General features: G+C 45.1%; 1 protein-coding gene and 1 long non-coding RNA gene across 2 annotated transcripts in view; one reads left to right on the top strand and one right to left on the bottom strand.

Moving 5' to 3' along the window:
- The first annotated feature begins 770 nt into the window (after nt 1-770).
- LOC129386567 (uncharacterized) lies at nt 771-7,044 on the top strand. The gene is made up of 2 exons (XR_008613921.2): nt 771-3,660; nt 6,691-7,044. It is a non-coding gene; the product is annotated as an uncharacterized lncRNA (long non-coding RNA).
- Nucleotides 7,045-9,723: 2,679 nt separating this feature from the next.
- LOC126538875 (probable acyl-CoA dehydrogenase 6) overlaps nt 9,724-15,582 on the bottom strand; it is a 36,040-nt gene continuing 30,181 nt past the window's right edge. Inside the window, exon 8 of the mRNA XM_055074631.2 lies at nt 9,724-13,620. Within this exon, the coding sequence (XP_054930606.1) occupies nt 13,382-13,620 (239 nt within the window). The 3' untranslated portion in view covers nt 9,724-13,381. The remainder of the gene's footprint in view (nt 13,621-15,582) is intronic.

Genomic DNA, 15,582 nt, shown 5'->3' with positions numbered 1-15,582 from the left:
CATGCTAAATAGACCGCACGAGCGTGAAAACAAACGCCAAAAACCAGCGCCGAGCGTATACCTGCCATGCAAAACGGAGCGCTCGCTCAAGCCAGCATGCCGACTGCCCATAGATGGCGCCACTGTGTAGCAATATGGTGGCAGCCATGAAAAAAACGGTGGCTAGCCGATTCGTCCGTCTGTCGCCTGTACGCCGAAAACTCCGCCGCAACCCCATGCGAATGCAAAAAAAGAAAAAGGCAAGCGCGCGATTGGCTGCGCCAGAAATGACGTCGTTGCTCGCCGTCGCAGCCAAGAGGGCGCGCAGCAGTTTCTCTCCGGCTCCGAAATTGGTAGGCCACGCGTCATGCGTACTCCTGAGGAGCAGGCAGCTTTCGATCAGCAACGCCGCGAGCAGAACCGGGAACGAGCTTGCCTACACCGTCCCGACGCTGCAGCCCGGGTACAAGCACAGGCTCATGCAGCCAAGCGCAAGCAGCGACTACGTACTGAGGATCCAGCAGCCTACCAAGCCGTCGTTTAATGAACCATCAAGATCAACACAGTGATAAACACCGGGGCCGCATGTTTCAGCTTCGCTGGTTAACCGTCTGTGCGGTGTGCTTGGGTGGTGAATTTTTTCACTATTTCCTTCACTTTGTACTGGCTGACTTAGAAGTAGCCTGTTCGAAGGTGCTGCATTATGATGTGGCTGGGAGCGCAGTCACGTGGTATTCCCCATATTTCGCAGGGTATATTTATCAGTCTGAAAAAATTAGTATGCAATTAGTACATCGCTGAAAATACTGCAGTTAGATATGCCTTGGCTGTGCCTACAAATGCTCATTGACACTGATCATTATGATAGTATGTCTCGAGTTAGATAACTAAATACAATGACCTAATTAAACCTCAGTAACGAAAAAAATTACTGGCAGCTACTACGCTGTACTGGAAATAATATGCACTAGAGTTTCTTCGAGTAACGCATTGCCCTTTTTTAAATCTTGGTGCATGATAGTTAATTGTGACACCCTGTATATATTTATGACTTCTGCATGCAAGTGACGGTGTATCCAGCTCTAATAAATGTTGTAAATTATTAGAAGTGTTTTTTTAATGAGTCAGCTTTGTTTACTGGAAAGAGAAGTGATACTGAGACACATATAATGCACGGCCATTTCACGTGCCGTTGATAAAAGACTGCCGAAGGGGTCCCAAATGTCTTTTTTTTTTCAGGGTCAAAAAAGCACACAAGGCATTTTGAAGCGAGGTGAACATACAGCAACATATTCATTCTCTAGGCATTAGCTATCCATACCTTTAGAAGTAACTGTTAATTGGCTACCTCCTTCTCTTTAAAAATATAATAAACGTTGTCCTGTGTATATATAGATATGTATACGTGCATGCATGTTTACAGTGGAAATTAAAAAAAAATGTTGAAGTGAGAAAATACGGATGAGGCAACCACCGCTGGTACTTCCAATGCACTTGTTCTCCTATTGTCAGGATTTGCAGAAATAAAGAATGAATTAATATACGCGTGCACGTCCGCGCCAACAATGATGCAGTAAGCTATTAGCCACAATAAAATTTTAAGTGAAAAGGTCGAGGCAAGTCAAAAGAAACCTCAAATGATGTGGGTGACAACTCTGGCAATAACAGGTTAGGTGGGGGGGGAGTAGGCTTCAGCATCGCCGGTGGGGGGGCTTAGCCCCCCTCCCCAAATAAACTCCGGAGGGGGCTCAAGCCCCGAGATTCCTTTCGTCGTGGTTTCTATACACGCCCTTACAAAACTACATTTGCTGCAGTAGTTACGTCTTAGCTACATAGAAACTTTTAGTTATGAAGTGTATCATACCTACTTTATGTTTTTTATAAAGTTTTGTACATTACACATTTTCGTAAATAATAAGTTTGCATACTGTTCCTGCATATTTATGTTCGGTGTTGTGCTTTGTTTTCTGCATTATTGACGCTATATTTTTTGTAATAGTGCATATAAGTAATAGACTGTGTGCATATAAGTAATAGACTGCATGGTGTGTGTTTGTTTCATAAGCATTTGCGCGTGCTTTCTTCAAACCGAGGTTGGTTAATTAATCATGACTAATTGTGCAATTAAGCACAATACAAAAAGTAGTGTGACTTACTCCATACAAGTTGGCAATGTGCATTTGGTCGTGTCGTCTTAGAGAGCATCGGCATATTTTAAAACTCTGGTTAAAGTTAGCTGGGGCACCCTGTAAATAGCAGGTATCTGCCGCAGTCCATTCTTGAACATGCCGCCGGCCCATTGGGCTCGTGAAAAGAAAGAAGAAAAAAAAAAAAATGTTATACGTGTTTGATAGCTCACGTGGTCCCAGAGGGGAGCTCAGTGCAATATCGAGCTCATACGAGAATAGTACGAAGATCTGTCCCACATGTGAAAACCGACATCGTTCCCGAGGCATACTAACGTTGCGTGTTCAGTGGCAGCCCTCGGTTAGCCTGGTTTCAGTATAGAATAGCAACGAAGTTTTTTGTTTTAATTAAAGCTTTAGCGGTAGAAAATAGGGCCGATTGGTGTAGCATAGTCCTGATTCAGATTATATATAACTCGGGCTCCGCTTGAGTTATCCAAAATCTCATATATGACCCTAATGCGCCTATTTACCAGTGGGTAATGAGAGCGTCTAACCATTGTCGACAGTTTTCCAATGGCATTCGAAGCACAGTATTTCGACGCAAAGTTCGGATGACGATTCTGGCAGTTAAAAAAAAAAAAAAAAAATTCACGAAGCAACTCCTCTGATATGCCTCTAAGTATGCGTCGGCATTGTGCCACTTAATTGCTCGTCTCCACACAGCCCGGCGTCATTATCAATCTTATGAAACTTGATCCGGCCAGCATAAACACTTATCAACCCTTATCAACCCTCAGTGGTCGTTTGCTTATCAAGTTCGATAGTGAACATGATAAGACAGGGTTAATTAAGTTAGTGTTCATGACGGCACTCGAACCCATGGCAATTAGTGCTACGGTGTTCATTAACCAGTTAAGATATAGATAATTAAGACAAGCAAGCCCTCAACCTTTGGTGGGAGTCGAACCCATGACCTTTGGTGTTAAGGAGAATTAGGGTTAATTTAGCGAAGCTATTGCAAACCCACCATACGTTTGCAGAGGGGCATTGATGGTTCGGATGCGTTTTGAGCTTGTTCTTTTATTGAAATGTATGCTGCTCTGCGTGTTGTATGGGTGGTTTCAATGAATGCATGCAATGTTCGCTTCCGTTTGCTGAGCGCTTGTAGCTTCTGCCTTACGTGGGTATTGCATTTTTTGCTTGCTTATGCAGGTATGCGCCATTGCTGAAAGGGTTACGAGCCATTCATTGTCTAACGTGATGGTCAAATTTCTCGTTGGGCAGATAGAGAAATACTTACGCATATAAAAATGCCCCTTTAAGCAACACAAAGAGTGAACAGAATGAGAAGCTCCTTTGTCCGGAACACTCACTGATGCACGCTCTTGTTACGACTGGGCAGGTGCGTTTCCAAGCCGTAAACGACCTGCAGATGGAGTCTAACGGCGATCACGAGAAGCGCCTGCCTTTTTTTTAGTGTGCACCCGTGTGGTGTGTCATTCACAACACTGACTTCCCCTGTGGTTCACACTTGAATACCTCCGATCGTTAGGTAAGTAGATGCGTGTAAACTATATATCGGCACTGTCACATATATAATGCACGTACGACACATGCGGACACCTTCGTGAATGGCTTCTTTGTGAATGTAAAGAGCTTAAGGGGTATAAGCGCTATAGCTCTGATGCTCACAGCGCCATTCATTTACACATACGACGACCTGCAGGCACCATGTACATGTGTCGTGAAGGACGCCACATATATACACTCACACATACCTATATAATATATATGAAATGCCTCAGCATCTACGTTTTCGAGTTCTTTAGAGTGACACTGTATCTAGGAAAGTTAAACCGGCTTACATTGGCAGGGTACACTTCGATACAATCATTTATATTTAGTTGGCATGAAAAGAGCAATCATTAGCAGATGAGAAAACAAACAAAGCAAAACAGAGAGAGAGAGAGAGAGAGAGAGAGAGAGAGAGAGAGAGAGAGGAAGAGGAAAGGCACAGAGGTTAACCAGATATTAATCTCCAGCTTGCTACCCTACACTGGGGTTGGGAGACAGGGGTTAGAAAAAAAAAATTATCGGCAATGAGCCCGCAGCGCCATTGCGGAGAAATAATTTTCAGGCGACTTTTCTTACGCATTTCCGCTGTGCCTATATGTGCAGAGAAAGTTCCCCACCCTCCCAAAATGTCTGTTTGTCTCCAGTCACTTTGTTTAACGCACTTCTCCTCGATTAGCAAATAACTGTCCCCGTGCACACATTGTCTAAATTTATGGCGTTACAGAGTGCAGTAAAATATCAAGATTTCGTCGCTACTCGCAATTTCGTTTTCTGGTTCTTTTACACACAAAGATTCCTTCGCCCACTGTAATGCTGGCGAGTCTGGGACTTCTCAAGTTTATTACACATTGCTCCAGCTTTACAAGGCTCATTATAGGCTCGAGGTCGCGCTTTCGGTCTTGCGGCCGCGGTGGCCGCAATCACGTGGGGGGCGAAATACGAAAATGTTCGCGTATTCAGATTTAGGTACACGTTAAAGGTCAAAATTAATGCTGGTCACCCTAAACAGCGTGACTCATAATCATATAGCGGTTCTGACACGTAAAACCCAAGAATTTAATCTACCGTATTTAATTTTAATTTGCTCCAGCTATACACTTTTGTGCCCCTTCCTCGCATTCGGAAATCCAAAAACACACATTTTTTTTTCTTGCCTCTCTTTATGTATGCCTGGTGATGGAACCCGTCGCTTTGAACTCGCACCTAGGATAAGACTGCGAGCAACAGGCTCTTTCCGTATGTACCTCAAGACTGCGGAAACATGCTGGAGGAAATGCTAGTGCCAATGGTTAGGCAAAAACGATCCCCCCCCCCCCCCCCCCCCTTCATTCTCCCAAGTCAGATATTGCAGCGCAAACGGCAGTGTATGTCATAAAGTTATTGAATTGGCTACAACAGCATTGTTTTCATTAGAAAGCGTACCGAAACCGAAACATTAATGTGTGGAGAGGCACTGATAATGGTTGTGCAAGTTTGCACCAACGACCGAAGCAATCCTTGTAAGAAATAGTTTGATTCCGTTGACAAGGCTGTTGCTCCCACCCAGTTATGAGGCGGGCAAAAAAGTTGAAATTATTGAAAATTGTTTACTAATTCTGACCACCATGGTGTGCACAGAGATATCTGCCAAGAGAGCTTGAAAAGCGATAGGTACAGAAGTTAATTTCATGCAGTTTTAGTGTCGTCTGCTCTCACGTGTCGTCACTCTTCATGTTTACTTAATCGCCACACAACGTCGCCAACAAAGAAAGCACGTGTTCCCATCAACGATTCAATATAGTCACCTGTCACTGTGAGTGACGTCGCAGTGCTGCCATGTGCGTAGGTGCACTTGTACAAATACGTCGACTCTCCAGCTGGGAGCGCACGCCCACGAGGTGAAGAGCAAACAACGTTTAGTTTGAAATTCAAGCTCTATCTGCAGTGCGTAGGGATGTAATTCTCAGCAGACATGATCGTTAACTCACATTGTATGCACTGCACTTAGTTCAAAATGGCCAGACCTGGTGAGGGCCCTTTCAGGGTCCAATCATCTACTGGCGAAACTTGCCACGAGACCTATTTTTGCGATGCTACTTGACCCCCCAAAATGGGCTCAAGACGTTCTTCTGTTACAAGCCTATTATCCGTGAAAAGGGAAGCACTTGCTGAGTGCAATGCATGCTTACAGGTATGCATTGCGCTCAGCAAATGTATTATAAGCATGCACTGGGCTCGCCATGCAAGCTTCGGTGGTCTGACGAAAACCAGCCGGCACATTCGGCTTGGCATAACTGCATTGCGCGTTGAAAGCAGAAATGGGCATTGTTTGGGCTTTTGTGAACTACTCGAGGTTACAAACCTTGCTCTAGCTGTTTGTCCTACTGAAACTGGAAAATTCACTATTTATCAAGCAGGAGCAGATATCAGGCGAGCGGATAGGCTAAGTTAGTATATCTAGAGCGAAAAATCGCTAGATGTTTCATGATCGCAACTCTCGATATGACCATCAACAACCTGTTCCGCGTGAAGACATGCGGCCTCCATTTTTAGCACAATAACGCGGAATTGTCAAGATGCCACATATTTATTAGTGTGACCGTAATGGTCCCCTTGGTTCTCTCCCGAGGCGACAACAGAAAGCTATTTATAGTAACCGCAGAACCGTCTGTCGGTTCCTATTGATGCCGACCGTCTTTTCTTTCTCGCACACCCAGTCACATGGTGCACTTTCGATAGCGGTCAAGCGTGATCGGTATAATGGTACCCAACACAATTTCGATCCAGATCCGGCCAGATCGTCATCGAAAGTGCCCCACGTGACTGGGTGTTATAGTACGAAGTGTTTACAAATTGCTGTGGCATGTAGTACTAGGAGTGTTCAAGAGTACAGGAATACTTAAAACAAACTGCTCCTTGCGGCTTGGGAATCCGGACAAAAAAAAAATGCATTTTAAACAGCTCCGAGAGCTTCTCCATTACAGGCCGAATTTCACATCCTGAACGTGAGGCCTGTTATCTCCTGCAGGATAACGAAACTTCGGGAGTGCGGCACGATGAGGATGCCGTCCTGCTTCGCGGTTATGCCGGTGGTGCTCCTGCTGCTGCTGCTGCTAGTGTTGCAGGCCTCGCCGTCGGCAGGAGTACCTGCCATGCGCACACTGTCTGTGGCACAGGCTGAAAGCGGCGAGCACCCGACGCCCGCAGGAGGTGGAGGTGGAGGCAGGAGCGGACGGGGCCGCTACGACTACGTCTACGAGTGTGCCAAGTGCGATGACGACGCCTCGACTGACATCGGCGCAACGGTGTACGCCTACGACGGATGACGGCCGAAGCGTACTTGTAAGGCAAGATTAATAAAGCCTATATCGAATGACATAAAGCTCCGTGAGTTGGTAATAAATTGTGGTAAGAAAAAAAAAAAAGAAGGGAGGGTACAAAATCCACGGACTCCTCCCGCTTAGAAATTAAATTCTGGGGTTTTGCGTGCCAAAACCAGGATGTGATTATGAGGCATGCCGTAGTGGGCGGAATTCAGTTTAATTTTGACCACCTGGGACTTTTCTTAACGTGCACCCAATGCACGGCCCATTTCACCCTCAATGAAATGCGGCCGCCGCGGCCAGTATTTGATCCCACGCGCCTTCAACTGCAAAGCCACTACGACACCACGGTGGGTGGCCTCGATCCTCGTATGCTATATGCGAGTGAAACATTATGCAATAGCATTTTGAGGATTCTATCCATCGATGATTCCCCATCAAGCATTGGTACCACTAAAGTGAACCTCAAATGTGCCACCAAACCCCACTGTGATACAAATACTTACATACATGTACCACCCCCCCCCCCCCCAAAAAAAAAAAAAAACATCAGCTCAGGCACTGCGTACAGATGGTTAACCAGCGAAGCTGAAATGTGCGGCCCCGGTGTTTATCACTGGGTAAATCCCGATGATTCATTAAACTCTTTTTCAATCATTAATTATGGCTTTGCGTTTCTCAATGTGGTTACACAAAGGTTCCGCTGCGACGGAGAGCACGACATCAGTGATGGTATGCCTGCAGTCCATCGTTATCATTTGCGTTCGATGCTTGCCGAGTTTGCTCGGTGGCACGGTTAGCAGCTTCCGCCCGGCACTGCCACTTGCGATTCTTCAAAATTAGATTGCTTCACAATTATATCTGTCCGTCAAGTAAGACAATGAATGGCTCATACCGCCCTAAACGCGGCCTCCGCATTACGACAACAGAAGTGAAATTCTATGCTGGAATGACAAGCGGCAACGGAGCCAGCTGTGGAAGACGAAGAACGCCGGAGCCGTGACACAAACGCGTTCGCGTGGTAGCGCCGAGGGACGCCAACGAGCCAGCCGTGGAAGACGACGATGCTCGAGCATGACGATACGTTTTTTTTTTCTTTACGCAGACACACTAGTGGGGAAACTAGCCCTTAACAGCTTCACTGTAATATTTCATTCACATTATTTTCTGAGTACTTGTCTACGAGTAGCAGTTTGGGTGACTTTTATTGCGATAACAATTATATGGATAATACAGACAAATTTTCGCCATCAACGTCACCGTGAGGCTTCATGTATAGTCCAAATGCGATAAGATTGCGCCTGCTGTGGGTGTGAAGAACAGAGCGCGAGGGTGAGCCAAGAATGATGGCAACTTGAAGTGCGCCATGGATGAAGGAAAAGAAAGTCGCAGTTTTGCCCGAAAGGCGACGCATCGATTGTGACAGCAAATTAGTAGGCAGCTATACGAAGTAATTAAGGACAGTAGTTTTATCGGCCGTATAAACTTGGAAATTTTAACGTGTGGGAATGCGAAAGTATTGAGAGTTAGCAAAAAAAAAAAAAGACAAACGTCGGTGGCTGCATGGTGTCCACAAATTATATTTTAACAGAGCCCACCTAATCAGGTGGGAGCATAATAAAGCGTCGCTGGCCTTCGATCTTGCAACCGCCGATTGCTTGCACGCACACCATTAGCATGCTGGGCATGTCATCAGTCTTTTTTTTTGGTCGGATCACTGTGCCACGTAGTAGCGAGCTACAGCCTTTAGTCCCTTTGGTGGCATGCATTATTCCATGCGTTCCTTGTCCACGCATGCTCTTGCCTGCTCTTGCCTGCATTATAACTGCACCTAGGCAAGGCCAAATAAAAACGCCAAGCGTCTCAATAAACAAATAAACAATAAAAATAAGACAATAAAAAATTTAAAAAAAAATGGCCAGGACTGAGTATCAGATGGGCAATGTGGCAGGCATGTCAGTGTGGCAGGATGACCAGTGTGGCATGTCTGCATCCATTTGGACTATGACATACGAAGAAATTTAGCAACTGTTTGTGAACACTGAAATTGGAGCAAACGGCGATGAAAAACCAAATGCTATGCAGCATGATATGTCCACTGAACCAACACACACTACGGAAAAGCCTGGAAAAGAAAAGAAAAAAATAAAGCAGTTGGCAGCCAGAGGGTTAAAACAAAGTTTTTTTCTTTCCCCAGCCCAAGTGCAATGATATATGCCAATTAATTTGCTGACTTAAACTGCCTATAGCGATGTGCATAATCACAAAAATTGCATTTCAAACAAGCACTGTCGTTTGAGGCCACAGAATGCTTCCATCTTTCACAAGCAGTCATGAACATTGCACAGAGGCATTAAAACTATAGTAGATTGGTAGCGGCAGTACTCGCTCAGGGTTCGATACAGCAGTGTCATTTTGATATAAACCTGCATCTGGCATTGAGAATGTTCGTGTGGATTTCTTAGAAGACGATTTCACTGTAGACATCTCGTCTCAATGCCCCATTCGTTTACAAATATATGCAACTTGATCGTTTCTTAATTTACATGTCCATGGGTTTGTTTACACAGACCATGCAAAGCGGGCACGGCCATCTTTTGCCTTTGTTTTTTTTTAAGCGAGGCCAACACAGTGTTCCTGTAATGTAGTGTGTACATGGAACAACACATCAAGAGTGATAAGTGCGGTACTACTTCTTCCTGAGGCATTTGCTAGTATTTTCATCATGAAAGTCACACTTCAAGACAAGGTCACGTTTAATCGCCGTTGAAAATAGTCAACTCAGAATCACGGAATGTAAAATAGTGTCGTGACACTTGATTTTAACATCACTTCAATGAACAATGCTCAGTTCAACAATTGCAACACCCCAGAACCAGTAGTAAGATAACACCTCTGTTTCACCTGAATAAGCTTTCACTAGGGTGAACACTTTCATGTGGCCTCTTGGAGTTTGTACAAATTAAGCATAACACTACACAGCTCCTGTGCATGCACCCGTGGCAAAGCGTTGCATGCACCTGGCTTGAAGGAGAAAAAAGAACAAGAATAAACAAGCTATAGTGCCAGTCCTCTCAAGCAGCATGAGGATAGACAGTACCACGTGAAGCTAAGTCTGGGCTTCTTTTGTCACAGTCTCACACAACATAAAATTTGAATTCCAGATGGCGATTCAATTCCGTACCTGAAAGTAAGCTTTAATCCCTGCGACAAGCCCAGCATGGATCGATGCTCATGGAAGGCTGCATCAGCCCCAGAATGAAAATTTGCAAAGCTGTGTTCCAATAGTTGCCATGAATGGCTAAATAGACAGCTAAGTGGATAGCGGCCATCCTAAGTCTCATTCCCAGTCTGACAAGGCCGGCAAAATGACAGCATCATAATAAAGAATGACGTGGGCTACTTTACTGTCCATACAAGATGGTAGCTGGGCAGAAATTCGACTGGAAAGCCGCCTGTGTGCAAGAAAACGTAATCATGCTTTCATATGCGGTTAATGTAAGCTACGTTAGTTTTTCATAGGTTCGCACATGCGAAGTGTTAAAATACAGCAATAACATGTGCTTTTCCTGTTTTTTTTCTTGTTGATGCGAAGTGACATCACGTTATAGAGATGTAGCCCAGATGCATTCCAATTTACTTGGGCTCAAAGCTGCTTACTTAGCCTTCAAAGCACTACACTTCGTCTTCAATGCAAACCACAACTAGAACACACCTAAGGATGGTGTCCTCCTTGGGCTGCAGGAATGACACTTCATCTCAGACACCAACCACCATTGTCTACTTGGGAGATATTTGCTCAAAAAAAAAATCATGAAGATCTTACGCACTGTGGGAATCTGTGTAAGCGCAGCTTTGATGAGCCAGCAAGACAAAACCACGCGTCCCAATAAAAACATGCAGTGGACAATGGCGGCAAACGCATTCCGCTCAACAACCATGGTGGACCTTGTACAGCAAAGTTTGACGGAGGGGTGATCACTTTCAGCGGTACTATCACTTCGCAAGACTTCCTCTGACTCGGCACCCGACACATTGAAGCACAGTAAAGTAGAATGTTGAAAGTACTCCTTGCATTGAGCGACTATAAGAAGCCCAGCACAGCACCAGACACGTCCGGTGCCAAGTCATGCAAAACTTCGCTACACTGATTCCTGATGGCGACAGCTTCTACTCGGCGACACAGCTGACCACCATCGTGACGACAACACGCCAAATCGCAGAAAAGTAGGCAAATGAAGCTTCGCTTTGAAAAGAATGTGCCAAGTGCTTTGCATGCAGGTTTCCCCTCATCCACCTTCATTGTGGAGAAGCTAGCCAAGCTAAGCCTACATAAATATTGCTCATAATGAGGAGTGCGGCAAGTACAAATAAATGAGCCTTTCTCTACTCGCACTTTTTAGGAACATGTGCTTATATATGAGCAAAGAACTTGTGAAGTGCAGGGTAAGCACACTGGATTCAAACTTTCGAAAGCGTATATAGGATGTATAAGACAATCTCTAGTGTTGCTTTAAAGGAAGGCAGCATTTCTGCTCTGACCATTTAAGAGATCCATCAGGATGTTATGTAAATCGATTTTGGAAAAAGCTGTTCCCTTCCAGCTTCTTCCACAGCAAAAGAAAATTAACAAGAGAGACTCTCTTTTAATGGGCCCCGAAACACTTTTAGAACATAGAAAGAAAACATTGCCTATCTCTCGTAGAGGTTGCTGTGAACATTTGAGCCAAATATTATTGCATTGCATACAGCAGGACATTGGCTATTTCGTGTCAAAACAGCGAAAACTCCCTTGCTCTTGCTTCCGCAATGCCATCATGCATCGTCATCGAAAGCAGCTGGCGCACCAACGCTACTGGCTTATTTCATGATTGCGAGAGCATTCTCAGTAATACAATATCGGAACTGTTGAGCTAAATCTTCGCACAATGCTTAGCTGCACGTTGCCTCCGAGATGGTAACGGCATGCTGCATAGCGTAGTCTACTGCGGCCGCCACGGTGACCGCAGTATTCTGGTGATGTATCAGAAGGAAATTATCCATATTTCTGCTGGACTCCGTGGTCAAACTAGTACACGGCTGTGCAGTCGTAGTCTGAACTATCGCACCATGCGCTGCAAGGTGTCTGAAATTTCTGTTGGCCTAACACATTAAGTCTATGGGGCCAGTGGTGGTGCCACGGAGCTGTTCCGACTAATCAAGCATGCCCGAATTATCGGTTGGCAACTGTACTATAACGGAGTCTTCCAATAGGTTTCTAGAGCCTACTAACGAGGGGTAGCAAGCTTAATACTTGGCATAAAAACTCCCTTGTACTAATGAAATGTGGTGTACAAATGTGGCTTTAGTGAATGGCAGCTACACTTAGTGGCCCTTACCACCCTTATCATCATCACCGAGACCATTGTAACCTGGCCACTGTTAGATAACCGAGTGCAAGTGTACCCGCACCGCACTACAGTTCAGCAGGCGTACATCTAACCCCAGCGAACCATTACCGGCATAAAAAATTGTAGTCCTTTACAACATGAGCAGAAAGTGAACTTTAAATACAAGTTACATACACGTGCCAAGGAATAACAGCTGCTCATTTTACCACTCCCACATCTAACCCCAGCGAACCATTACCGGCATAAAAAATTGTAGTCCTTTACAACCTGAGCAGAAAGTGAACTTTAAATACAAGTTACATACACGTGCCAAGGAATAACAGCCGCTCATTTTAACACTCCCAAGTACGCAAACTAGCTATTGCTGCACTGACTTAGTAACTGCCACTGTACGCAGGGACAAATGTGCACATGTTATAGCCCCATGCAGGGCTGCAAGCAACCATGCTGTCTTTTATATACAGTCCACACTGGATGATCTTTATGCCTTGTACACTTGTAACGACATGCTGCGCGTCTCCCTACACTGGAAAATACACCTTTCCTCAGCACCTTTGGTTGTACTGGAACTGTACCATCACTTTGCGGGAGTGTGACCCAGCATTTAGGTGACAATTTAACATCACTTTCAACAGCAGCAGTAGAAAATTCTCACGCTTTCCTGTTCACAAAATTGCTTTCATGCAGCTTGGATCGGCTTAGATGCCTTCTTTGTTGAGTGGTGATCAGTAGAGCAAACAGAACATCACACATTCTCCTGCACATTAGTGAGTGCAGAAGACAGTCTGCATAGTGCACATCTACATTCACATATTGCCATGCTGCAAACCACCAGTGAAATTGAGATGCGAGCAGCAGGCATTACCGATATGTTGCACGTTTCCTGCACTCAGCTTCGAACATAGTGTACACATCGCCCGCTGAAAAAATGCACAAGTGGATTCATAGAGCAGCACCTTCAGACCAAAATCAACAAGCAAAGGCTACCCTCTGCTTTCAGAGGATACTACCGGCCTAAGCCCCATCGCATCTTGGCGATGATGGACAGCATGACTTCGTCGGCACCGCCAGCGATGGAGAGGAGCCGTGAGTCACGAAAGGATCTAGCCATTGGCATCTCCTCGGTGTAGCCCATTCCACCCCAGTACTGCAGGCAGCTGTCGGCCACTTCACGCACCAACCGCCCGGCCTTTAGCTTCGCCATAGATGCCAGCTCCGTCACATTTTCACCAGACATCAGTAGGGCTGCACAAACATTGTTCAAGGAGGCGGTCAAGGTGCTAGAATATGTCAGTGAAACAAAATGTGATGCTCCTAAAGTCATGCGAGGAAGTCCCCTGAATAAAACAATCCGGTAGAACTTGTCTCACGATGAATGTCGGCATGAATGCAATAAGCACTGAAGCAATGTAGCAAAACTCTGCAATGTCAGTGTCAAATCAAGTCATGAAACCTGTATGCAGCTGAGCTCCTCTATCGCACTTTTCTCTGCACAAGCTGCACAACCAAGCAGTACTATTGCGAAGTCCACATGTGGCCTTCGAGACGCATGCCGTACTGGTGTGCCATTAAAAATAGATAAATTACGACCAAATTTTTTATGACAATCCATCATTTTGTAGCCCGTCTACTTCCTTCTTCAGGTAGGAGAGGGCATGAGAAGCAGCAGTGCTTGCACGCATTTCACGGTCGCTCACGCGCAAATGTAGCTCTGGACCGTGCACACAACACTTTCAAGCTTCCTCATATACGCATGCTATGCCAGTCTCAGTCCAAAACAAATGACAACTTCCTCAAACATCAGTTGCATCAGACACAAACGTGGTTCCATTATATCCAATGTTCATTGAAAGCATATACAGTAGAACTTTGTACATTTTCGAAAGTAACACATGAAAAAAAAAAAAAAAGAAGTACTAACCGGGAAAACATACGATCCGTAGTCTCTAAATATGGCAGACTGTACTGTAGCTGACATCTATGTAATGCAAAATGTTGCACGAATTCTTATAGCACGAGACGACGATGCGAGCGTGCACCAAGCCCGAGCAGCCCAACATGCACATTGTCGTTTCTGCAGCATCTGCAAGCTTCCTCCATGTCTGCAAGCTTACGTTCGCACTCTCGGATTCGACGTAGGTCAGCAGCTTCTTCAGGTGGGGCACATTGGCGGGAAGTTTCGACATGCCCACTTGGCGATAACTGTTGCGGCATGAGACGCCAACACGTGCCAATCTGGTTAGGCTCGAATGACCCGAGACATGCTGTGCCATTTTCCTATTGCAAAGCGTTTTCAGAGGGCAACAGGAAACCGTAACCAAATTGGGTTGGCAGACGCCACCAGAGCAAAATATGATGCTCACTTCATCCCGCCTGCAGCAGAGACCGGTGGTGCATTTGGGTTATTGCCTACTAGAAGCGTGCAGTACCCTCCAAACGGCACTACGCCAAACAAACTTTGAAACAGATAGCTGAAGATGCTTATCGCAATAGGGCTGGCGGTGATAGCTGTGAATGCAACGTGCGAGTACTGTGGGGAAGCTGCCGCAGCGGCGCCTATACTGCCCTCGACCGAACATGCCTCAAGCCTCATCCTGTTCACATGGAAACTAGCGGCTGGAAAATGTATCATACGATCGCACTTAGGCGATGTACTGAACACTGGTGCCAAAAGATTACGTTTTGCGGAAACATTAACCGGTAAAAAAAGAAGCGCAACTGTATCGAGTCAAGTTTTGCGATTTCAATTGCAAACGTTAGCGCTGAGAAACTGTACGAGACGGGATGATATCAACGAGGTTCTCTGTATTCATTACACATTGATATCAGCAATATATATTTTACATTTATTTTGTTATATCCAGCAATTCATTATATCCATTTCCGTCATGTCGATGTTCGATTATAGCTGGCACTTTGACAGCACCTCATACACAGAGAAATCGCACTGCAGTTTGTACATTGCTGGCAAGGGTTGCATCACTGCAGATGTCCTTCTCACTACCCGTACTGCCAGTAAGATGGACACGAATGGGCATGATGCACCAGAAACAGTTGGTAATGTGTGTTTGAAAGCCAGAAAGCTGAGGACAAAGTACTATTAGCCAATTATAGTATGATAGTCAATTTGGTGAAAGCATACCATTATATTTGTGTACTATTATCCAAAATTGTAGTCAACCAATGTAAAGAAATACTAATTACAAA

Source organism: Dermacentor andersoni, chromosome 3 (assembly GCF_023375885.2).
Source record: "Dermacentor andersoni chromosome 3, qqDerAnde1_hic_scaffold, whole genome shotgun sequence".
NCBI lineage: Eukaryota > Metazoa > Arthropoda > Arachnida > Ixodida > Ixodidae > Dermacentor > Dermacentor andersoni.
Note: the sequence above shows the minus strand (reverse complement) of the source record. Positions and strands in the feature narration are given on the sequence as shown.